The sequence below is a fragment of the Oryctolagus cuniculus genome, chromosome 12 (genome assembly GCF_964237555.1).
Source record: "Oryctolagus cuniculus chromosome 12, mOryCun1.1, whole genome shotgun sequence".
Classification (NCBI taxonomy): Eukaryota; Metazoa; Chordata; class Mammalia; order Lagomorpha; family Leporidae; genus Oryctolagus; species Oryctolagus cuniculus.
Window position 1 is genome coordinate 82,541,076 of NC_091443.1, and position 25,286 is coordinate 82,566,361.

The window sequence follows — 25,286 nt, forward strand, 5'->3', positions numbered from 1 at the left end:
AAATAGGGCTGCAATTATTTTAGCCTGGCAGTCTTAGTTTGTGATTAAGAATTTTAATTTCCGAGACTTTGTACTTAAAATCTGTGCCTAAATATGCAACTCAAATACTTAGGCATTACGATTTTGCATAATCCTAGATTCCTTGAGGTATCATAATTGTGGATTGAACTTTGTAGTGAGGTACACAGCAGTTTGCGGACAAAGCCAAAGAGCTGCATAGTAATTAAAGACTAAGTGCTACCAACTGGAGCCGGCCTTTAAGTAGATTCTCATTTACCCACTCTCTGCATTTTCAGCCACTTCCAATGTTACCCTTGGATTCTTCCCTAGTTAAAATTTCTAAACTGTGAAATACAAAATCTGTTTGTAATCCAGATGTTAAAAATTAAAGCAGATTGGACCCCACTCCTGGAATAGAACACCAAATCACAGGAAAACAGAAAAGGTCTGAAATTATTTGAAAGGCTTATTAGTAATCCAGTGTGAAAATTTAGTGGCATGACAGAAGACAGAAGAACGTGATAAAATGAGGCACAAAACGAACTTTCCAATTAATTTATTTAAGTTCATGAATGCTGCAAAAATATGATGTGCAACAAATCAAGACACAAGTGATTGCATTCCTAACAGGTCAAAGGAAAAGAAAATATTACATCACCTTAGTAAATCATGACCAACCTTAGTATTTCTTAAAGGGACCACATCGACATCTTGCACACACAGACATCAAAACTGAATTTCTCACACTGTGAAATGACAGTACTGGGCTGGGCAACACTATCCTACCAGCTGTAAAATGATCACAGTACTTTTGGCTACACAGCAGCTTGTGAACCTGTGGTAACAAAAACATCTCTGAAATACGTATCAAAGTGCGTTAGTGTCTAACAAACTCTGACCTGTGTTCTATATGGACAAGACTGCTAGTCAGCGGCCCTGAACATCACTGATATTTACTAACTGGGTTTATGCAAATAAAAAATTAAGCAACTCTTAAAAGGGCATTAAACTTCGCATAATCTGCACACAAAAAAGTGCAGTGTGCAGTGGCATAGCTGATGCTGTATTTTCCAAGTTCTTCCTTTGCTAAGTGAAATGCGAATTGAAATTGCAAGTCTGAAGCATTAAACTCTTGGTTTTCATCTGGTACTTCATCTGTTAAGTGCTTTATGTGAATTTTCATGGCATTTTAAAATTTACTCTCAAAGAAAATGAAATTAAGATCTATTATATATAGTTGCAATAAACTGTTCTATTCAAAATTTAGTATTGCTTTTTACTGTGACCATACTACTTTATTTTCAATTAACATTTAGAACTTAAAAGGAAAGTTACATGACTGGGCCTCAGTACTGATCCAGGCTTTTTGGGAATCTCTGTAACGGAGAAGCGAGTGATTGGTCCCTCAGGCAGTTCTTTTGCACTACCTTAGAACCTCAAGTAGATAATAACTCCTTTCCCTCCACAATCAGCCTTCCCACGAAGTTCGTGCCCTAAGAAACTCAAGCTACACAATTATTCCCCACAAAATAAACTCTTGAACAGCAAAACAGTATTAACTTCTAAGTACTTTAATTCTGCTATTTACTCCATCCCTCCAAGATTTATTTGTGATCCACTTCTGAAATACATGTATAGGATGGGGGAAAAAATATAGGCAAAAAACCAAGTGTATAACAATCCCTTTTCAGCTTATCTCCTCACCTCACCACACTGAGTTACCTTACGTTATTTTCTACATACAACATGGGAAAAGGATGACTCTACCACCACCTCGCATACAGTTTTGCCTACTTCAACAAGACACTGTAGTGTTCTACCAGATACACATCCTAATGCTAACTCATGTACCAACTAAAGAAATGTAGCAAGCCGCGTCTGCATTAGGTTGAACACTTTCCCAAATTCCCTGAGCTCTCACTGTTTCAACAGCCACATAATAATGCTGAGTCATTTGAAAAAAGGCTCTATCAAAAAAGCAGATCCCTTACCTTTTAAAATACTGTAATCGCATATGAAGAGATTCCAGCCATAGAAATTATTAGCACAGCTCAATATTCAGTGCAGTTACTAAATAGTGACATCCTTTTGAAAGACTACATCAATGTCTACCGACCACAAACTGTGAAGAACCCAGTCTCAGCCTTTAATCTGACACTGTGATTACTAACCCTCTCTGTTCAAACTTGCTTCTGTATGGATAAGCAGAGCAAAGCAGATGTGGATTCTTTTCAAAGCTGATATCACGTTCTCTACTTCAATCCGCAGTCTCCTAACTCACATATTATGTATAGCCACCAAGTTTTCCTGCTGGATAAGAGAAATAGTGCTACCAACGGCCGTATACAGTATTTCCCTTGAGAGGGACACATTGATTCAGTGAGGTCTTAGCTAAGTCTTTATCCCTTTAGAAAGGTTTTCATTTTCCAAGAATGTAGCTAGACTTTACTTAGAATCATATTTCTTCATACCCCCTCTGAGTTACAGACTATTAAGCTTAAACTGTGGGGTCCATAAAATTGTTCCTTGGTGCTTGCTTAGGAAGATAACCAAATAGAACACAGAGTCAAATTATTTCATACTTCAGTGGACAAACTTCTAACTAGAAAGGGGCACTCAGACTACATCCAACAAAAACAGGGATAGAAGCATCATAATTGGCCAGTTAAGTTAGATCCACGGCCCCAGGAAAAAGATAAAAATAATATAATTATATGTACTTCTACCTCTATCAGTAATGGAAAATTAAAACTGAATATAAGAACATGTTACATAACTACAGATTGCAAATAAGCTTAATAAATGCTTTTCCTTTACACTACCAGTTATTTCTTAATGTCTTACAGTTAGGAAACATTTATTGCCACACCCCTATAGCAGAATCCACTAAGGTGTAGGTTAAAGCAGGTATTCTTTAATCTCATGATTCACAGAACACCTCCTTTGTTAAAAAAAAAAAAAAACAAGTGTAACAACATTGTTCTAAGTTTTACTGTTCTGACAGAATACAGGCCACTTCTCCTTTAAAAAAATTGGGAAAAAAATCACTTTTGCAATAAGTTGTATCTATAGTTAGGAACAATGACTGCAAAAGCAAAAATCAATAAACACAACACAGAGTTGAACTACTCTTTGCATCTCTCCAACTGAACCAAGCACTTAACGTGGTAGAGAAACCACCTATTAAAAAGGCCAGCCCATTTTGAGAAGACATTTAGATGAAAGACTAGTAAAAATGTTCTACAAATAGAGAATATAATCACAACTGATTCAAACAGGATCTTTTATTCATACTCTTCACATGGTCAATTCAGAAGGAATGCCTAAATTGTTACTGTTAGTTTACTTCTTCAACACAGTGTTTCTCAGGTTTCAGTCAGCAATGATGGTTTTGGTTTAATTTGCTGTAACCAACAGGACAGGAGCTGCCGAGAGCGTGAACAGCTGCTGAGGCCCTGCAGCACCTCCCACATTGCATTTAAGTTGCCACAGCAAGTTTGTGACTGAGGAGGACAAAATTCCCTTTGGTAACAAAAACTTCATCAGCAAACGACAATACCATGTATGTGCTTAGGAGAAGACAGGACAAACCCATTCTTTTCAACTGTTGCCACTCTAGGCCAATCTTTTGTAAAACACACAAAGGGCTGGAGAGTAGTGTGACCTTCAAATTTGGAAGGTATTAAATTGACCAAATCCATGAGTCATTCAAAGATAGGAAACAACGTTAGAGCCATCTCTGGTTTCTGAATGATTTGGTACGTAACTGAGCTCAAAGGAGAATGTATTTGAATGTGCACATACTCATCAAACGAAGCAAGGAGTGCATATGCTTATCTTCAGAGTGCCATTCACAACAGCACATCCAAACGATGCTTCAACCTAACTTACGGTACGGTCAAAGACGATTCAACAGAAAATTGAGGCCAGACCGTCTCTGACGGATCAAGTCACCAAGCTCAAATAACTGATGTGGAAGTATTTGGTAAAGTGCCCACAGTGAGCAGTTTAAAAAGCAGCCCGTTTGCTACAGAAGAAGTCGTGACAGTGAATAACTCGTCATTCTCTGCAGAACTCCACAGCACTCACACGCACGGAGGAGAGCAATACCCTGGACACACAACTTATTTCACATTAGTGAACAAACCAAGACTTGATAAAGTTCTGACTTTGGGCCAGAAGATAAAATGTCCCATTTATACATATATACAAACTCCAATTCCTAGCCTCTTATGTCCTCTAATTCTAAAAATGGCTTTTAGACTTTAAGTTTAAAAAAGAAAAAAATGTGCAATGCGCTCAAAGTTGCACTTTTGAATTAAGGAACAATACACGTTAAGTTAGACAACAGCTGGGGATGGTACTAATCTACTTAGATTATGCACATGATCTTTGGGTATTCATGAGTATCAGTCTGACTGTCCCTCACCTTGCAAGCAACTTAATTTTCTAAGTTACCCAGGAAATGCATTGAACCATTTACAAAATAAAACAAATCCTAACATGCATTTTACAAAACCATGGTCTTATTTACCTGCATATTCTTCCACAAGACAGGTATACATTAAAAAATATTGCTCAAAAACATAAAAATATATATTATTTCTTTCCTTTACCATTTATGCATATAAATATGTTACTGAAGATGCATAATTCAATAAACAAATGCAAAAACTTTTATATAAAGTGTAGTTCTCTGCTATTTAGCACTACAAAATACAAAATGATTACAATACAGTTAGCTATTAAGGAGCTAAATTCAAGAGATTTGCAAACCAGTACAGCAGTGAACAGTCCCTTGTACAAAAGTCCATTAAGAAAAAGTCAAGTCAATGTTGTAACAGATTACATAAAAATATGGGCCAATAAATGCATTATAAATGCAAAAGAGAGCATTGCTTCATCAGCACATTCTTCAGTCTTGTTTGGACTAGATGCCAAACTTACTGTTCACTTTTTGGTTCATCTTGTTTTCCATTAAGCTCTTGATCAACTCTGTTTAACGAAAAATATAAATAATAAGACGCTAGCAACTGAACATTTTCTTTCTAAAAATAGTGACTACTTTCAGCATGGAATATTATTCTGTTAAAAACAAAGCTTTGCAAAGAAGCAGACACAGTAAAAAGGTTACCAAATATTTCCCCAACCAGAAAAGACAGGGGAGTTCCCACAGACAGGAAGACATTGCTAAGAAACATGACTGCTGTTTCTTAACGATTATAAACTGCATACAGATGTATATGAACTTTCTTAAAAGTTCATGATGTATAGCAAGGCTGTAGCAGGAATCCAAAAAGTAAGAGACTGGCAGGCAAAACAACTCCTCAAAAATAGGTTTGGTAACTGAAATATTATAAAGTGCTACCAATGCCAGCAACTGACCATATTTTTAGATTCAGTTATTAAAAAAATGTACATTTATGAAAACCATAATTATACTCAGTCTGTGTAACTCCTTTTCACTTATTTCGACAGTAAGAAATCATAATAATTTAAGAGTGAGTCCAAAATGTCAAAAAGTAAATTAAACATCTTCTAGATTTACTATGGATTGCATAGAAGCCTTATCAAAATTTAGGCATGTGGTGATTAGAAGAATTACTCAATTACCACACAGTAATTACAGATTGCTTTTTGGGGAATGGTGTTGTGGTATCAGCATCACGTCTGAGTGGCAGAGTAGAAGTGGCTGCTCCACTTCCAGACCAGTTCACCAATGCACCTGGAAAAGCGGTGGAAGACAGCCCAAGTTCTTGGGCCCCTGCCACCCAAACAGAACCCAGACGGGGTTCCAGGCTCCTGGCTTTGGCTTGGCCCAGCACTGGCCATTGCAGCTATTTGGGCAGTCAACCAGTGTATCAAAGAAATATCTGTCTTTATTTCTCTCTCTCTCTGTCTCTTCCTCTCTTTCTGTTAACTCTCCATTCAAATAAATCAAATAACCATTTGAAATAATTACAGACAATCCTTCAGATAAACATACAATAGTCTATCATTACTCTATCTGTAGTGGTTCGAATAACTGATGTGGAAACACTTAGTGACAATTTGGTATGATACAGGAAGAAACTTTTCACACTTGTTTCCATTACTATGATCACCTGAACATTACTGAATCAGACCCACCATTCTTGGCTCGTTGTGAAGCCAGATTATCAACATTAAAAAATATTTTACATTGGTGCAAATATTTGAAGATAATACAATTCTGATAAGGCATAAAATAAATACCCAAATCTTCAAATCTGGAATATCTTAATGAACTACTTATCAGATTATTTTTAAACATATTGAAACATTTAGTCTGTATCTGCCTGGCCACACCTTCACTGAGTTGTTTGAAAGAAACACCTGTAACATTTAAAACTGTTCTATTTGAATACTCAATTCTGGACCCTGCTTAGCATCAGTACTTAGCATAGAGATGTCACCTTAAATACGTTCACATGCACCTAACCTGTTTCAATTTTGGTTTCAAAAATACTACTCTATATTTAAATATAATTTTATTATAATATAATATAATATAATATATATTAGAATATAATATAGTTTTAATCTCAAATGGATTCTCTTTATTAAAGCCAGCAAAAGTCTGTACAAAAACCAAGAAGTACCTGACATATGTAATGATTCTATTTAAGGCTATTGACACAAAAGAAAAGAAAAAAAAATCAAGATAAAATAGTAGGGATAGGTTTCAAACATCTAAAAAGAATGAGTTCTATTTTTACTTGATGCTTAAATTACTCCTTGACAGTTAATCAAATTTAAAAAGGTGTAATACAGCACATTGCATTGACAAAGACAGTTTGTTTTCAAATTCACAAAGCAGTGAGCTTCAAAATACAATTACAAATATTTCTAATTTTAGTCACTTGTCTGTCAAATGTACAATGATGCCTAGAAAGGAATGAGAAACCAGCATGATCTAAAATCTCTATCTATATCTCTACAGTAAAGTATTGGTTAAGCTGTGAAATGTCAAGGGCCAGCGCAGTAGGTTAATCCTCCATCTGTGGTGCCGGCATTCCATATGGGTGCCAGTTCTAGTCCTGGCTGCTCCTCTTCCAATCCAGCTCCCTGCTGTGGCCTGGGAAAGCAGTGGAAGAAGGCCCAGGTCCTTGGGCCCCTGGGAGACCAGGAAGAAGCTCCTGGCTCCTGGCTTCGGATTGTCGCAGCTCTGGCTGTTGCAGCCATTTGGGGAGTGAACCAGTGGAAGGAACACCTTTCTGTCTGTCCCTCTCACTGTCTGTAACTCTACCTCTCAAATAAATATATAATATTAAATTAAAAAAAACTGTGAAATGTCAGGTAAAAATGTAAAACCATGATTCTATCACATGATCGATGAACTAAATTCTCACTGAGCAGAACTAAAATGTGTTCAAAGTTAGGAATGTTCCAGTTACAGTTAGTGACAGTTGATTGCTTAGAATGGTCAAATGAAAACTACATAAAATTCTCTCACCTTAATGCTTAAAAAAAAGGAAGACTGCATGAAACTACGGTTGGCCAATTTAAACTATCAAAATTTATCAACAAATTAGTTCTTCTAACACCTACACTCTTCTATGTTACCATATAAAATGGAAACTATTTTATACCCTTGTACTTCATCTTCTATGCCAAGATATTAATAGATAACAGTTTGTTATGCTCAAAGCAGAAGTGTTCAAACTTAAATGTAAAATGGAAAGCAGAGTGATCAACTGTTAAATGGTCCATTAAACTTTTAGGTATTTTATCACATGTAGAATTTGACTGGTTAGCAGGCCATTTAATTTAAGCATACAAGGAAATCAATGTTGGTTAGCCAAAGAATATATGCATTGCAAATATAATCATCAACCCCAGGGAAATATACAATTTCTTAAAGATATCTACACAAACATTTCAGAAGCAAAGGTTAGAGATCTCAAGAAAATGGTGAAACAAATGGTCTTAAGAGCAACTGGTATTTCAAATAGTATTCACAGTAATTTCTCTGGTTTCACCATCAGTGTTTAGAACCATAGGTAGGGTTGGTTGTGGTCTTTAATTCCTAATGGAATTAAATATATGGTATTCAAACAGGGTGAATCCAAGTCATATTCAGCACCAGGAACTTTGGATTCACCCTGCATTGGGATGCTGGGGTGTATTATATTTACAAGTGCTATTATCTTTGTCTACAAGCTAACCAACCAATAAGGAAGAGTTAGTCTGTGCAATGCAAATGGACTAGTCTAGATGCAACCCAATCAAGGTGTGCATATACCTTTTCTGTTTCTTTTTAAACTTTTCTTCTTCATACCTTGGTAGGGAAGAGTTATTTCAGTAAGTACACATGTTATGAAGTGAACAAAATCTTGAAAAAAGGCACTAAGAAATAAACTCATATAACTTTGCAGACAAAACCAAAAATAATGTACAACGTAGAAAGTAAAAACTGACTTAATACTACCTTTGATACGTTAAACACCCTAAAACTTCATATTAACAGAACAAATCAATGTTTCTATGTAACAGCATTGTGGTGTCCAGGTAGTTATGTTAACAGCCTTATACCATGTCCTTTCAAAAGCTAAGATAGGGATAAGGGAATTTCGTAAACAACTTCCTGTCACTGCAAAATACTAAGGTAGACTGATTTAAGCAGTTTTTTATTTTTCTAGTAAGATGATCATTTGATTCCGTGATTAATTATCTCAAATTTGGAAAGCAACGTGTTCAAGTTTAGACAGTGTCCTTTAGAACAAATCAACCAGGAAATCATCTCTTACTTTGTAACCAGTCTTTAAAAAAGATTAAACGAGTAACTACCAGAAATCATTTCTCATAGTTCTTCAACTAAGTCTGAAGAAACTAGTGGCTAATGGAGAATATATGGGAAAATGGTTTTTACCTCTTATTCTCTGTTACACACAAACTAGCAGTTTCAAAACATATTGAAAAAGAATGCATATTGAAAAATATTTCCCATTATACATCAAAATACACAGAACCAATACAATTAGAGAAATAAAATCAAACATACTGTTTTATGCACTCTGGGATGCCAACATATTCCATGGGGACAAGTTCTGCTAATTCTGCCAAATTAAAGACGTATCTAATTTTCTGGCTGAATTTTGAGCTTTGGGAAAAAAAAAACCAGTAAAAATTATGTCAATATTTCCAATCAATAGAGCTACAAAGAAATTTATACAAGGAATTTTTCTTAAAAGTCCATGGCTCAAAAATTACCTAATAAATGGTCTTGTAACAGCCAAAAGTGTTCTAATAAACCAAGATGGATGCACAATGATTAGAGACTTCAGGTTTTTTCGTAACCTGGAGTTAAAAAAAAAAAAATGAAAGTATTTACAAATTCTAATGCTAATAGTTAAGACATCAATAAGTATGTACAAGTTTATAGAAAATAACTAAAAGCTATAACTCAGAATTTCTCACTAAAGATGAGAAAATATATTCTTAAATTCTGATTGTCTCTTACTGCTGTTAAATGAATTTTGGATTACAGTTAAACTATTAATAGGGCATTTCAAAAATTCATGGAAAACAGAATTATAAGGTAGGTTTAGGGGCCGCCACTGGGGCATAGCGGCTACCACTGGCTGCAACACCAGCATCCCATATGGGTGCTGATTTATCTCCTGGCTGCTCCACTTCCGATCCAGCTCCCTTCTAATGACCTAAGCAGTGGCAGATGGTCCAAGTGTTTGGGTCCCTGCATTCATGTAGCAGACTCAGATGAAGCTACTGGTTCCTGCTTAGGCATGGCCCATTTAGAGAGTGAACCAGCAAACAGAAGACTTCTCTTGCTCTCTCACTTTCTCTCTCTCTGTAGCTCTTTCAAATAAATAAGTAAATACTTAAAAATAAAAAAAGATTTTATTTGGTGCATACAATTTTTGAAATCCATGCATATGAAGGATCTTCAAAAATTCATGAAAAAAGCATTTTATGAAAAAACTACATGGATTACAAAAATTTCGGGTACCCAAACAAATAGCTTAATTTTTTTCTCACAAACTTTCTGAAATCTTCTTGTGTCTTTATGAGGCACAAAAGATACTAAGGACTATAAATCTGGCAAACTCAGTATTTAAGAAAATACAGAAGTACTATGTTTTTCATCCTTCTTCAAGGTATAAATCATGTTCAATTCGGTATAAATAAGAAATAAAGTGCTATGTTAGGTTTGTTTTAAGGAACTGAAGTTAGTCTTTATAAAACAGATTAAAATTGATTTCTTCTGTGACATTCTAAAATACTTTGGAAAATGAATCCATTATGACAAAAACAAATGTAATTTAAGAAGTAGATATTGTGTTGTTATACAGCAAAGAGAAAATAAAAATTTATTAATAAGGCCATCATAAAAATTACTCAGAGTAGCTTTCAACTTGTATTTATATTACCTTCTATCAATCTGTTGATAGCATTTCCTGAGCCATCCCAGACTGGGCATTTTCCTTCGTGTTGTTGCACCATTTAAATAAACTATCATATAGTTTTCTGCTACTAACAGCTCCAAAGTGCCAATAACATATCTGTAAAAACAAATTAGTCTTAAATATCACGTGAACTAAACTAGGTCTTCCAAATAATACAATTCCCTCTCTACCCAACAATGACAGCAAACACAATTAAAAATTTAAAGCTGCATTAACTGGCATTATGATTATTTTCAAGTTATTTTCTAGAGACACATTGAAATTTCCCACAATAAAGTTTTAAAAAATTGCACCAACCTGAGAAATAGAACGAATGTGACTAACTGAACCAAGTCAGCTCATTACATTGGGCTTCAACGGGTTAGTGTAATTTAACCATATGATTGTGAGAAAGTCACTTCTTTATGATTAATGTAAATAAAGAAGTTAGGATAATTGGAGATATATACTTTCTAATTTCAAAATATTTATTTTCTGTTGAGCTCTAAAACTACAGGTGCATAATGCCAAAGAATAAAGACTTAAAAGAATCAACTGGGAAACTGGGAAATTTATAATTTTCACAGAGCTTTCAGTTCCTTCAAATATTTCTGTTAAGATATACTTACTTGAAGAGATTGTCCATCAGATACCTATAGTTAGGTTGACCACTCTCAGGCATAAAACAGACAGCAAACACAACAATGGCATTCAGTCCATCCCCATAATATCCTGAGGAGGAAACCAAGGATTAAATCACCTGCATGATTTCACTCTGAAGATTTTCTTAGAGGACATCTAACTGTATGGTTGACAGACAAACACTTAAATTAGTATAAATAAATGCCAACTTTATTTTAGAAGATAAATAGGTGATATAATCCAGGCAAATACAGCACGCCAGAAATAAAGTATTTTTAAGAAACTGAAGGGTAAAATTGGTTTCTAAAAAGATATGTTTACATCTGATGACATCTAAAATGTTGTAGAATTTAGGAAATTAAAACCAAGCAAAGAACTCTGAAACCATTTCCAGTGAAGAGAAACAGGACTAAAATGTGTATGTTGCAACTGTAATCCTTCGCTATTAAGCTGTATCCAGTAAAAAATATTTTCTGCCATAACCTACATTTTCACTGTCTTTAAACCTGAAAATAATGAACACTTCAAAAACATGAGAATCTTCACTGTCTCTCTTAATAACCTCAACTAACAAAACGTAATGGGTATGATAATCCAACAGAATAAGAGGTCTTAATTATTTCCCCCAAGAGAAATAAGATGCTGCTTCTGAAAGATGCTAGGTTTAAACTGCAGGGCAGGTCTAGAACTAGCTGAATTAATGGAGCTACGTGGACTTCCCGATCCAGATGACCCCAGTCTTTTTCATCTGCTGAAGCTTAAATTAGGCAGAAGAATGTAACTGCAAATATTCCAGTAATTTGCTTTCAGATGAATGAAGACTGCAGAAAGAAGCATCGGAGAGCATTTGGCAGAGTGTAAATTAAGAGGAAAAGACTCCCTGGGAAAGAGGCGTCAGTCTGCGCCATGCCCCGCGAGAGGACTGAAGGTAATCTGACATGCTCTACAGAATGCACTGTGTCCCGACATAGAAGTCTACCTATGGAAGTCAGACTGACGGCAGTTTAACTTGTTGTTTCACAATCTTCCCACCTGACTTTAAATTTCTTAAGGGAACATTTTTTTATATCCCATAAAAATGTGCAGTGGGTGCTCTGTAAAAAAAAATAGAATGAACTAATTCAGTGAAGCAACATAGGCGAATCTGAAACACATGCGGCTGAACAAAAGCAGCCGACTAAAGAGTGCATATTGTGTGATTTTAGTTCCATGACCTTGTAGAACAGGACAAAATTAATCAGGGCAGGGATGGGTACCAGCTTCTGAAGAGGGGTATTTACTGGAAAGGGGTATTAGAAAATTTTCTCAGGCAATGAAGATGATCTGTATGTTGAGAGGTATGGGGCATATATATGGGTATAAATGGTTATATGGACATTTGCCAAAACTCACGCTGTCCATAAATTTTCAAGTGAATACAAAGGGTAGAAAATCAAGTCCCTATTTCAGGTAGCTTGAATGGGAGGGAGACAGTTTCCAGTGCATACGCTTTTGTACTTTTCTGAAAGATTTATTTATTTGAAAGTCGGAATTGTAGAGAGGGAGAGACAGAGAGATGTTGCAGCCACTGGTTCACTCCCTAGATGGCCACAATGGCAGGAGCTGGGCCAAGCCAAAGGAGCCAGGAGCTTCATCTGGGTTTCGCTGGAGGGGTCCAAGCACTTGGGCCATCCTCCTCTGCTTTCCCAGGTGCATTAGCAGGGAGCTGGATCAGAAGCAGAGTGGCAGGAACAGGAATCAACACCCGTAGGGGATGTCTGCTATGCCACAATGCCTACCCTACATTTGTACTTTCTAAACTATTTGTGTGCATTAATGATTCTTAAGTCCTAATCTTATCCTTTTACTTCAAACCTGTTATGTCACTAAAATAATACGAGAGGTATTTACTACTCTTCCAGAATGAGGTAGCTATCTCTCGGGAGATTGTTTTAAAAGCATTTAGATTTCTGTTACTGGATTCATTAAGTCTACACAACAATCTTCAGGCCCTCTTACCTCCGTGGCTGATAACTTTTTTATAGGGCTCGATGGCCTTCATATCAACCCTGTGGTCCTGTTCCCCGATCCGGAACATACGCCAGCGCCGTCCGTCTTCTTTCTCCTCTGCTGCTGTGTATTCAGCAATCGAGCCTTTCCTAATGACTTCAGTAGTTTTGGGTTTTGGAAGGTCATCTGCCAAAAGAGAAGGCTTTTAAATCACAGACTGCTAACACAATGAAAATCAAATCGATGCTAACCACTTTACTATCTAGATTGTTTGGAGAATTTTTTTTCATTATACCACCTGTGGAATTTTAAGTATCTCTTCCTTATCAGAGGAAAAAGTTGCTCTGAACATGAGGCCATCTTGAGTCTTTGGAAGTCACAGTTCTTTAAATTTTTTTTTTTTATTGCCCAATTCAGCAAAGCACCTGATCATGGTGTAATGTATATCCACAAGTTTGGAAAAGGTAATTCATAGAGCCATCCCAGCTTTGGTACACGGGCCCTGCAACGGCTTTCCAGAGTCTACGTATGGCAACACTGTCCTGGGCAGTTAACTGCTACAGGTCACTTCGAGTAACTATCTGGAAGTCAGCGTTTTTGGATGAGCACATAAATTAATTCTTGAACTCTATAATACCAGATAGAAAGTGGTTAACTACTCAGTGATCATTTTTCATTGGATCAGGTTTATCAAGTGGAAATATATTTATAATATTCTGAAGTGTACATGCAAAAGTAATTAACATTAGCCAAAGTAGAAGCACCAACGATTAGGTGAAATTTATGTTTCAAGGTTGCAGTTTAGCTGATTTTTACTGAGGCAATTGATTTTTACAATTTTAGTATCATAGTCCTTACCAAAAGATGGGGGAAGGGGGAACCTACTGCATGTTAGTTGTTTGTTTCCAAGACAAAGCTGTTAACGGAAAATATCCTTCCGGAAATGACTACAGCAGCATTAAAGAGAGAGACAAAACACACAGGCAGAAAACTATTTCAGTATCTTTATAAAATATTGCGTATTACTGGACTGCTTATTGAACCAGTAAGACAGGGAAGAAAAGAGGAACAGAAGATACAGAATATCATTTTTTACTGCAAAATACCTAATGCCAGATACTAACTTGAAGTAGAAATCATTTCAAGGATGGAAAAAATTATGTATATAAAAATCATTCATTAACTACCATATAACCATACTGTAGGCAGCAATTATCTAATTAAGGAAAGCACACAAAGCAAAAACATGTCAATTCCTTTAAATCCAAATACTTACTGATAAATACAAGATTTGGGGGCTAAGAGTATACATTAATTCAAATAGATGGTTTCACAAAGTGGAACACTATCAGACAAACCTACTTAAAAATCACCCCTTGAGAAACTTCCTTTAGAATTCTCTTTATGCAAATCCTTACTACCTTTAGCACATTCTCTAAATTATGTCTCTTCAAAGTTTTTTTCCTTACTGGATCAACTGAAAGGGATCATGCCATAATTATCAAGCAATATTTCTGGAGCAACTACAAAAAAATACAACTTTACAGTATTGGGCAATTAAGAAAAAAATAAAGCCACCTCTGTAATTTACTTTACACAGTTTTGAAAACTATGAGAATATTCAAATGTTAGCAGAATTTCCACTTCAGTAACAAATGTATGAATGTTAGAAAGAGTAACATATTTCAGACAAAATCCCTTAATACATTAAATTTAGTTGGTTTCAATATCAAGTTTTGAGGATTTTCAATTATCTGAATTTTCCATTCCTGAAGGAATAGCATTATAAAAGTACGTATGCATATTGAGACAAACATTAATTATCAAAGATCAGATTAAAAATAGGGAAACATTTACCTTCCCACTCAAACTCATTACTGTTCTCTGACGGTGTATCTAAGCCATCTAGATCAATCTCCCCACTTTCATCCAGGTCATCTGACAACACAGAACCATCACTAGGATCCAGTGTCAGGCTAATGTCTGGAGCCATTAATTTCTTTCTTACTTTATTTCCATTAACTTCCAGTGAGCCTGGAATGGAAAATAAAGAAAAAGATATTAGAAGGAATGTTTAGATGATCAGGGAGAGCCAGAAAAACATTGTTAACCACTTCAGTCTTGAGAAGAACATTAATTAAACAAAATTCCAAAGCATCTATTTACAAAATTTGGATTTTGATCACTACTGCTTCTATCATCATTGCAAGCGATCAATGAAATATCAATGTCTTTTTATTTTTTTATTTTATTTATTTATTTTTTTTTGACAGGCAGAGTTAGACAGTGAGAGAGACAGACAGAGAGAAAGGTCTTCCTTCCATTGGTTCACCCCCCAAATGGCCACTTTGGCTGGCGCGCTGTGCCGATCTGAAGCCAGGAGCCAGGTGCTTCTTCCTGGTCTCCCATGTGGGTGCAGGGCCCAAGCACTTGGGCCATCCTCCACTGCACTCCCGGGCCACAGCAGAGAGCTGGACTGGAAGAGGAGCAACCGGGACAGAATCCGGCACCCCCAACTGGGACTAGAACCCGGGGTGCCGGCGCTGCAGGCGGAGGATTAGCCTAGTGAGCCGTGGCGCTGGCCTCAATGTCTTTTTAAATAACAGAAGTAGAACTTAGTAATCACTTCTCTACTAAAAATGATAAAATCATCTCCTTCCATCCTGTTCAAGATTTCCAAAAACTTAAGGCTATGTGTTTGGAGAGTTAAATTTCTGAAGCATTTTTAAAATGCCTTCCCCAAAGTTTTATTTATCTTTTGGCTTCCTATGATTAAATAAAAGCTCAGGCCAGCATTGTGGTGTAGCAGGTCAAGCTGCTGCCGACTACAGTGGCATCCCTGTGGGTGCTGGTTTGTGCCCTAGTTGCTCTACTTCTGATACAGCTCCCTGCTACTGGCCCTAGAGAAGCAGTGGAAGACCACCCACGTGTTTGGGTTCCTGCCAAACCTGGAAGCAGCTCCTGGCTTCCACCTAGCCTAGTCCTGACTGTTGTAGCCACCTGGGGAATGAACCAACGAATGGAAGCCTTCCATGTCTCCGCATTTCTTTCAAATAAATAAATAAATAAATCTTAAAAAAAAAAAAAAAAAGAAATCAAAGCTCAGTGTATATTTCTGACAAAGAAACAGAGTCAAAAACAACATGGAGTCCGTCATGTCATTGAAAGTGAAGTGTCAATTCTCACCAGGCCGGCTCTCTGGTCCAGCTACATCCAGCACATCTGCCTCAATGCTATCATCTTCTGGTAAAGGTCTAGAAGACAGGGATAGATATACTTTTTAAAGCAGAAGGAAAAACTCCTCTTGGAGTGTAAAGATCTATGTAGCTTAAGGAGACAAATATGCAGAAAATGGAATAAAGCAGTATACTTTCACCTTTAGTAAATTACCCACCACTTTTAAAGAAAACATTCTCAGACTGTCAGAATTGACTGATATTTATATATGTCATTATGTATTACATATAATGTGTTATTATAAGTAATATATAGATACACGTTCCTTATGCAACAGTCCAAATATGCAAAATATGTAAAAATTACAGACTACCAAATATAACTCAAATGCACAAGTATGCAGTGCATGCCAAAGCTGTTTTTACTCACAATGAGAATATGGTAATGACAGCTACAATTCATCTGAGTTCAGCATCCCTATATTACTATCATGATTATGGGCTACAATGATGAGTTCTCCCCCCCCGCTGTCCATCTTCCAACTGCTAAGGAACCTCACTGCACACCAGCATGTCTTCTGGCCACGATGGCATAGAAACATCATTTTGACAGAAGGCCCGACTTTGCAAATAAGTCAGCATGGCTGGCCAGATGACACAGAAAAACCCATTTACTTGGCAAATAGGATTTTTTATCCCCCTTGGAAAAACTCACAATACTTAAATATTCTTATAGACAACCAGATTTCCTCCTCCCAGGAAGCCCGCCATCTCCAGTTCAAAAACAACTGCTTTCAAGCACTGTTTATAACAAAATTTTTAAGACTCCAATGATCAAAACACATATTGAAGATTACAGACACGTTTGGTTGAAAAGTAAGATAGAATAGGAATATTCTAACTGAAGAAAGGGAACTTTTATTTCCTACTATCAAATGATGACTTTGTAATACTGAGTTTCTTTATAAAACCAAACATTCATTAAGTGACACTGTAATAAAACAATTTTGCAATTTTGTTTTAAGTGTATTTTCACTTAAAAGTATTGCTCACATGGGGGCTGGCACTGCGGCTCAGTAGGCTAATCCTCCTCCGCCTTGCGGTGCCGGCACACCGGGTTCTAGTCCCGGTCGGGGCACCAGATTCTGTCCCGGTTGCCCCTCTTCCAGGCTAGCTCTCTGCTGTGGCCAGGGAGTGCAGTGGAGGATGGCCCAAGTGCTTGGGCCCTGCACCCCATGGGAGACCAGGATAAGTACCTGGCTCCTGCCTTCGGATAGGCGCAGTGCCCCAGCCGCAGCGCGCCGGCCGCGGCGGCCATTGGAGGGTGAACCAACAGCAAAGGAAGACCTTTCTCTCTGTCTCTCTCTCTCTCACTGTCCACTCTGCCTGTCAAAAAAAAAAAAAAAAAAAAAGTATTGCTCACATGGGAAAATCTTCATCTTGCCATTCTTCTTTAAGTTCTACACCTTCCATCCTTAGGGTGGATTCAATGTCAACTGCAAACCCCGGGTAATCTGGAGAGCCAACGTCCTGTGAGGAGAGGAAAAACTGATAATTTAATTTCCACTTTTTTATCTGCTGACAGGTGCAATCATCTTATGTTTCAGTTCATACCTCCACTCTATCAATCGTGGTTCAAAGGAATGGTCAACAAATCAATTTGTCAGGTTACAATTTTTTTTTTCCCAGAAGAGTCAAAATAGAAGAACTATGCATGTGAGTGGACATGGTACAGTGGGTTAAGCCACTGCTTCGGATGTCTGCATCTCATACCAAAGTGCATAGGATTGGGTCCCGCTCCACCTCTGCTTCCTACTAATGTGCCTAGAAGGCAGCTGATGGCCCAAGTATTTGGAACTTTGCCATCCAAGTGGGAGACCTGGATGGAGCTCCTGGCTCCTGGCTCCTGCCTGGTCCAACCCAGGCTGTTGATGACTTTTGAGAAATGAACCAGCAGATGGAAGATAGCTCTTTCTGTCTGCCTTTCAAATAAATAAATAAATATTAAACAGAAAAAGTACTCAGAGGACATATATTCTAGTAAAGTAAGTATTACCTGTACTAAGATATTGTTCAGTGCAAGTTTTTTTTTAATTGTATATATGCATAGTGTCTCAGGTGTGATTAAAAATGTATTTCATATATGGATTATGTATAGATATAAAAAGTCTGAAGTTGGGGCAATAAATAAAAGTAAATACATTATCTACTACATATTTCCAATGTTTTGTATCCTTTAGATACAGGTTGATTGTAGAAAACCAACACCAATACATTAACATTTATACTGTGACGATGCAGCAGAGCCTGCTTATCTTCTTTGCTCTGGTTTTGAAACCACCATTCTGGAGTAACTTACAGAAGACTTGTCCAGGAAATGAATTATGCCAGCTTCTCACTTACTTCACATTTGTACCATCCATTCCTTCCTTGTAACTCAACATGTTTTAAGATGCTGAATGTGGGGATGTCTCTGCATATACAACTACAAATTTTAACTTACGAATTTTAATTTTTCCAAGGAAGGATGTGAGTGTCAACTCCTTCATCTCACACATAGTGAGTTGTCTACAGATACGCCCTTTGGCTAATGGAAAAAACAAAACCAGGGGTTTAGGCATAGTATTTAGGAAGTCATGAAGAGCAACTGGCTAACAGGGCAAGAAAAATCACAACAAACAGGGCACAGGTATAAATGAGTATTTAGTTCACTCATAATAGAGTAAGTCAACAGGTGAAGTTATTTAAAAGAAGTCATAATATGTATTTCTTGAGTGAAATTATAGTATTACTAGAAGAGTTAAGAGGTTCACATGAGTAGAAGAGGGAAAGACTATGGTCTGAGACTGACTCATTTCACAGCCAGTTCTGTCTCCCACATGACTTGATTTTTACAGTATGTATACATAACCTTAAAATAACCCAACACATCCAACAAATAATGCCAGTCTTCTGAAACAAAAATGTAGTCATATTTTATAGTTGCCTGAGCTGCTGTCATTATAGCACTCATAAGATCTACAAAACTGCACAAAAAAACAAAGTTTCAGAACATCAACAAAAGTACAATGGAAATTTCCTAAATGTTTGATTTTACATGGCAAACTAAATTCTCATCTCTGGCCGGCGCCGCGGCTCACTAGGCTAATCCTCTACCTAGAGGCGCTGGCACACCGGGTTCTAGTCCCGGTCGGGGCACTGGATTCTGTCCCGGTTGCCCCTGTTCCAGGCCAGTTCTCTGCTGTGGCCAGGGAGTGCAGTGGAGGATGGCCCAAGTGCTTGGGCCCTGCACCCCATGGGAGACCAGGATAAGTACCTGGCTCCTGCCATCGGATCAGCGCGGTGCGCCGGCCGCAGCACACCAACCGCGGCGGCCATTGGAGGGTGAACCAACGGAAAAGGAAGACCTTTCTCTCTGTCTCTCTCTCACTGTCCACTCTGCCTGTCCAAAAAAAAAAAAAAAAAAAAAAAAAAAAAAAAAAAAAAATCTCATCTCTGCCCATAGTGGAAGGCTCAACTCCTACTTTGGAAGTTTTACTGATACTCAAGATAGCAGATTTCAAATACTCTCAAAGGTTTGTATCCTTGAAGGTGTACTTGTTAGCACAGAGAAAAAAACAAACAAAAACCAGATGCTGCCTCTCATCAGAAACATATTTCCTTAGAAACATCAGCTTATTTTTATATAAGAGGAAGGCATTTGTAACTCTCTAGAATACTGGGCCTGGCAACTTTGAGAAACTAGTGAAAACCTGTGTTTGTCCAACAAGCCCACATGCTCAACACTGATTGCTCTAGACTATGCTCCAGTGAGACTGAAGTATTCTGCCACCAAAGGTTGACCAGAGACAGTCCCTTCCAGATCTGTAATTCCCTGTATACCTCTCAATGCCATGTCTTCTCAATTCTTTGGTATTCACTCGAAAGAGAAATACAATATTTCTCTAAATTCATCAACCAGAAAAGCTTTCCATTATCTTGTCTCACTGTTTTACTGGGGATTGCAAAAAAATGTCAGATGTTATAGGTGTCTTTTTTCAAACATCTCAAATACTCAGAAGAACATTTAACATTTCCAAAAAAAAGGTAGAATACAAGTTGCAACCAATAGATTCCCAACACCTTGCACAGTAGTTGGCATAAACTAGGCCTCTGAATATCAACTTAGTGAATATTTAACTGAGAGGCATGACACTGGATAGTAAGCTTTTGCTCAGCCTCGTAGGCATATTTATTAAAATAAACTTATTTCTTCCATCTGCTGATTCACTTCCCAAATGGATGCAAAGAGCGTGGCCACAGCCAGGAGTCTCAAAATGCACCTGAGTCTCCACACGGAGGGCAGCAGCACAAGTACTTGGCCCATCTTCCCTTGCTTTTCAAGGTACCATTAGCCAGACTGGAACTGGAGCAACTGGGATTCGAACTGGTGCTCATATGAGATACTGGCACTGCAGGCAGCTTATTTTAGTAAACTTTCTCAGCCTACTTATTCAACTTTAATATACTGAATCATGTGATGTTACTACACCTTAGCATATGGATAAGTATATTTAGTCTGGGGATAATTCAGCTAGCTAAAGATACATAAAAGAGATAAACATAGATTCACTTCACCATGAACTTAAGGGAAAAAGTACACCAGGTAGATAAAAACAGTTCAGCACAATTGGGAGCATACTGTTCTTGGAAGCATTTTATCATCAAGCAGCTGTAAGAACAGGAAACAAAAGAAAGGAGTTAATGTAAGCACAACCACTTTGAAAGGAAATCAGGACACTGCTGACTCACAAGTTAACTGTGGTTACTTCCCCTTTTTTGTTCACAGATTTTTTTTTTCAAATTAAAATGGGGAAATAACACTTTAGTATGCAATTTGTTAAGATAACCTGATAAGGGGCCAAAGCCACCACCTGCAGTGCCGGCATCCCATTTGGGCACTGGTTGGAGCCCTGGTTGCTCCACTTCTGATCCAGCTCTCTGCTATGGCCTGGGAAAGCAGCAGAAGATGGCCCAAGTCCTTGGGCCCCTGCACCCACGTGGGAGACCCGGAAGAAGCTCCTGGCTCCTGGCTTCGGATCAGCTGAGCTCTGGCCTTTGCAACCATCTGGGGAATGAACCAGCGGATGGAACACTTCTCTCTCTCTGCCTCTCTGTAACTCTGCCTTTCAAATAAATAAATAAATCTTAAAAAAAGATAACAATAGGATGCAACAGGAATAACTGATCTCCCAACAAACTTGGGGTCAGGGTGGCACATCCCTTCCTACACCATTTATCTGTGGAGGTTGTAAAAGTCCCGGTTGGGGCGCCAGTTCTGTCCCGGTTGCTCCTCTTCCAGTCCAGCTCTCTGCTGTGGCCCGGTGGGGGGGGGGGGGGCATGACAGTGGAGGATGGCCCAAGTCCTTGGGTCCTGCATCCCCATGGGAGACTAGGAAGAAGCACCTGGCTCCTGGCTTCAGATCGGCGTAGCACGCCGGCCACTGCAGCCATTTGGAGGGTGAACCAATGGTAAAGGAAGATCTTTCTCTCTGTCTCTCTGTCTATAACTCTATCTGTCAAAAAAAAAAAATTTCAAGGAGATAATGGATTGGGGGAGGGGTGGGGTTGTGATCTGTATATCCAATCAGGATGAAGGAAAGGATTTCCCCATGCAACTTGGCAACAAAAGGCAGAAATCAAACATTAGGGTCATATCTAGAACTGTCCAGTTCCAACTCAACTTAAAATTTTACATAGTAGTAACTGCTGCTGGAATTGGTGCAAGCAATGACCATCTATGCTGATAGAAGAAAAATGCCAGGCAAGCCTTTTTCCACTTAAACAAAAGAGTTTCACTCTAAACATTTATGTTAAGTTTTAAATCAACAACCTATATGTTTATGAGAATTGCCAAAACATCCCCCAGAAAAAATCCTTTATGCTCATCATTGTTCCCTTCAGGGTAGGTAGCATCATCTAAGTTTTTTTTTTTTAAGATTTATTTATTTTTTTATTTGACAGGTAGAGTTATAGATAGTGAGAGAGAGAGAGAGACAGAGAGAAAGGTCTACGGCCAGTGCGCTGCACTGATCTGAAGCCAGGAGCCAGGTGTTTCTTCCCAGTCTCCCACGTGGGTGCAGGGGTCCAAACATCTGGGTCATCTTCTGCTTTCCCAGGCCATAGCAGAGAGCTGGATTGGAAGAGGAGCATCCAGGACTAGAACCGGCGCCCATATGGGATGCCAGCGCCACAGGCAGAGGATTAACCTACTGTGTCACTGCGTGGCCCTATCATATAAGTTTTTAAGAATAAAATGAAAGGCTGGGGCTGTGGCACAGCAGGTAAAACTGCCGCCTGCAGTGCTGGCACACATATCGCTGCCAGTTCGAGACCTGGCTCCACTTCTGATCCAGCTCTCTGCTATGGCCTGGGAAAGCAGCAGAAGATGGCCCAAGTCCTTGAGTCCCTGCACCCTCATGGGAGACCCGGAAGAAGCTCCCGGCTCCTGGTTTTGGATCGGACCAGCTCTGGCCAGTGCGGCCATCTGGAGAGTGAACCAGTGGATGGAAGACCTGTCTCTCTCTCTCTGCCTTTGCCTAACTGTAACTCTGCCTTTCAAATAAGTAAATAAATCTTTAAAAAAAAATAAATGAGATCTCTATGAGAAATGTTAACTCAAAATATCAGTATGCAGGGGCCGCTGTTGTGGCATAGTGTGTTAAGCTACCACTGGCATCCCCTGAGTTCTAGCTTTTGATCCAGCTCCCTGCTAATGGGCCCAGGAAAGCACCAGAAGATGGCTCAAGTGTTTAGGCCTCTGCCACCCACATGGGAGACCTACATGGAGTTCCAGGCTCCTGGCCCAGCCCCAGCTGTTGCGGCCATCTGGGGAGTGAACAAGTGGATGCAAGATCTCTCTCCCCTCTCTGACTCTGCCATTCAAATAAATAAAGAAATCTTAACAAAAAGTGATCAGTATGCAGAACATACTAGAGACCGTTAAAAAGAGCTTAACAACTGTGTGATATTACTATCACCATATCATAGTATTTTTGCTTTATATGAAGTACTCTTAACAAGACACCTTTTGATCCAATGTCAGTCAAGGTTAATATACTGGATCTGGGTCTGTGTCTTTTTTTTTTTTTTTCTAGATAGCTCTTATCCTTATCGCTCAAGCATTAATCCAGTTAGAATGAACAGTGCCCTGTCCAAAACAGTGCTTTTCACCACTTACTGACACTTGTACAACCATCATCTCATCTGCTCCAGCCGACAACTTTTGTGAGGCGCCGACACTGGTATTATTATCCCTGTTCTGTCTTATGTGAGCAAATGACACCACATCCTGGATCCCGGAGCTCCTCCACTGGCAGCTTTATACACGGTAAGTCTCATGGCCGGATCTGGTACACTTAGTTTCAAAGGTTCCGTAATGCCTGCAAGTCACAAGAACCTTCCTTGCTTGATGACAACCTAGTTCAAGTTCATGTTTGCAGAAGATATGTCATACTTTCTAAGCCCAACTTCAGGCTGCAGGAGGAAAGATGATCAAGACCAGGAACGCAGTTTACAAAATAAGAGCTAAGGAGAAAACGTGCAAGATGACTCAGAAACTACTAGTCAGAACGTTAACTTCACTAGGTAACTTCCATTAAAATTCTGGCGAAATGTAGCCATTTACAAATTACAAAATTTCTTCTACAACTGCAGAAGCTCTCATAAAACATCAGAAAAAGGAGACATTTTACTGAAAGTAAAAAATCAAGCAGTACTTAAGTTAGACTCCCCCGTTTAAAAAAAAAAAAAAAAGGCAAGGATGGAAAAAGCACCACTATAATGCACTCACTTCACTCAACCAACTGGGAGGCACTGGGACTACCTTAATGAACACAGAAAAGCTGTCTGCGCAGAGCCCCCCCAGACAGACGAGGTCAGTTTCAAAGCAACGTATTAAAGATCGAAACACATTTCTGATTTAACACGGGTTGATCAAGTAGCTTAGCTCTCCAGGGGCAGCGGACGCACCCAGGACATCAAACCCTTTCTCGCCAGGTACTTAACAGGCCGTGTCTGTAAACACGGAGGGACGCAGCTTTTCACGCACACACCCGGTATTTGGCCGAGCTCGCCCGGGGCCGTCTATAAAGCCCTGTTTGCTGTTTCCGTGCCTAACCCCCGAAGGTACGCGGCACGCCACACAAGTCCAAGTTTCCTTTGTTCTGCAACAGGACAGACTCAGACCACCAGTACGGAACCAACGCGGCCCGTCACCGCGCCCAGACCCCGGGTGGAGGGAGGAGCAGACACGGGGGAAGGTTCCATCCCCGGCACAAGCAACAAAAACGGAAAAGCGACGGAGCTGGGGGTGCAAGGCTGGCAAACGCACACAAGGAGCCGAGCCAAGGGCGGGGACCTGAGCCGGGCGGGGAGCCGGAAGGCGCCTCCCAAGCAGGTTCGAGCGCACCCCGAACAACGGAAAACGCCCTGGGCCTCCGCTCCGCAGCAGCCGGCCTTGGGCAAGCGCCCCTTCAGACGTGCGCCCCCAGCCCAGTTCCCGGCGCCCGGACTCGCCGTGCTGAGCCCTCCCAGGCCGCACTCACCCCGGAGGAAGCCTTGGCCTCCTCGTCCTCTTCTACCCTCCAGGCCGGCGACGTGGTGCTGACTGCCAGGTCGCAGAAGACGGCGCCGAGAGGAGCCCGCTCCTCTCGGTCAGCGGTGCACAACCCAGCCTAGTCCCCGGCCGCAGCCCCAGCGGCAGCTGCAGCGGCAGCAGTTGACCCGGACGCAAAAAGCAGCCCGGGCGGAAGTGACAGCATCCTGACCCTTTCTAGGCTCTGCGGGAGGCGGGGGCGGGGCCGGGGCGTGGGGGGGCGCGGCCGGGGCGTGGGGGCGTGGCTTCCTAGTCAAACCCACAGCTTTGCTCCCTCCTCCGCTGTCCCGGGCTAATACCTGCGCGTGCGCACTTGCGGCAACTGGAGCAGCCCTTGGCTTTTGGGTCTCTACTCTCTTTTTTCCGCTTTTCCCTGCGGTGAGGACGCCTGCGAACTCAGGGTCATTGCTATTTTTCTTC

At 39.5% G+C, this 25,286-nt stretch overlaps 1 protein-coding gene across 2 annotated transcripts; it reads right to left on the reverse strand.

Moving 5' to 3' along the window:
* Positions 1-541: 541 nt before the first annotated feature.
* BNIP2 (BCL2 interacting protein 2) lies at positions 542-25,044 on the reverse strand. 2 transcript variants are annotated; one of them, XM_051822348.2, is made up of 11 exons: positions 24,817-25,044; positions 17,655-17,761; positions 16,242-16,309; positions 14,913-15,089; positions 13,065-13,241; positions 11,054-11,156; positions 10,410-10,541; positions 9,232-9,318; positions 9,023-9,121; positions 8,264-8,299; positions 542-4,995 (listed from the first exon to the last, which is right to left on the reverse strand). In XM_051822348.2, the coding sequence occupies exons 2-11, from the start codon at positions 17,702-17,704 to the stop codon at positions 4,944-4,946; spliced, it is 981 nt and encodes a 326-aa protein (XP_051678308.1). In that variant the 5' UTR covers positions 17,705-17,761; positions 24,817-25,044; the 3' UTR covers positions 542-4,943. The 2 variants fall into 2 exon arrangements, with proteins under 2 accessions (XP_051678308.1, XP_017203470.1); XM_017347981.3 differs by lacking the exon at positions 8,264-8,299 and having other exon boundaries at positions 24,817-25,031.
* Positions 25,045-25,286: the final 242 nt, after the last annotated feature.

Bases quoted from the DNA above. Each gene is read 5' to 3' on its own strand.
- BNIP2 (XM_051822348.2), bottom strand. From the start codon at position 17,704: ATGGAAGGTGTAGAACTTAAAGAAGAATGGCAAGATGAAGATTTTCCC. The intron at 9,319-10,409 runs GTAATATAAATA...TTTTAACTCCAG, and splicing joins TATCAACAGATTGATAGAAG to GTTACGAAAAAACCTGAAGT. The intron at 8,300-9,022 runs GTATGTTTGATT...TTCCCTACCAAG, and splicing joins ATCCCAGAGTGCATAAAACA to GTATGAAGAAGAAAAGTTTA.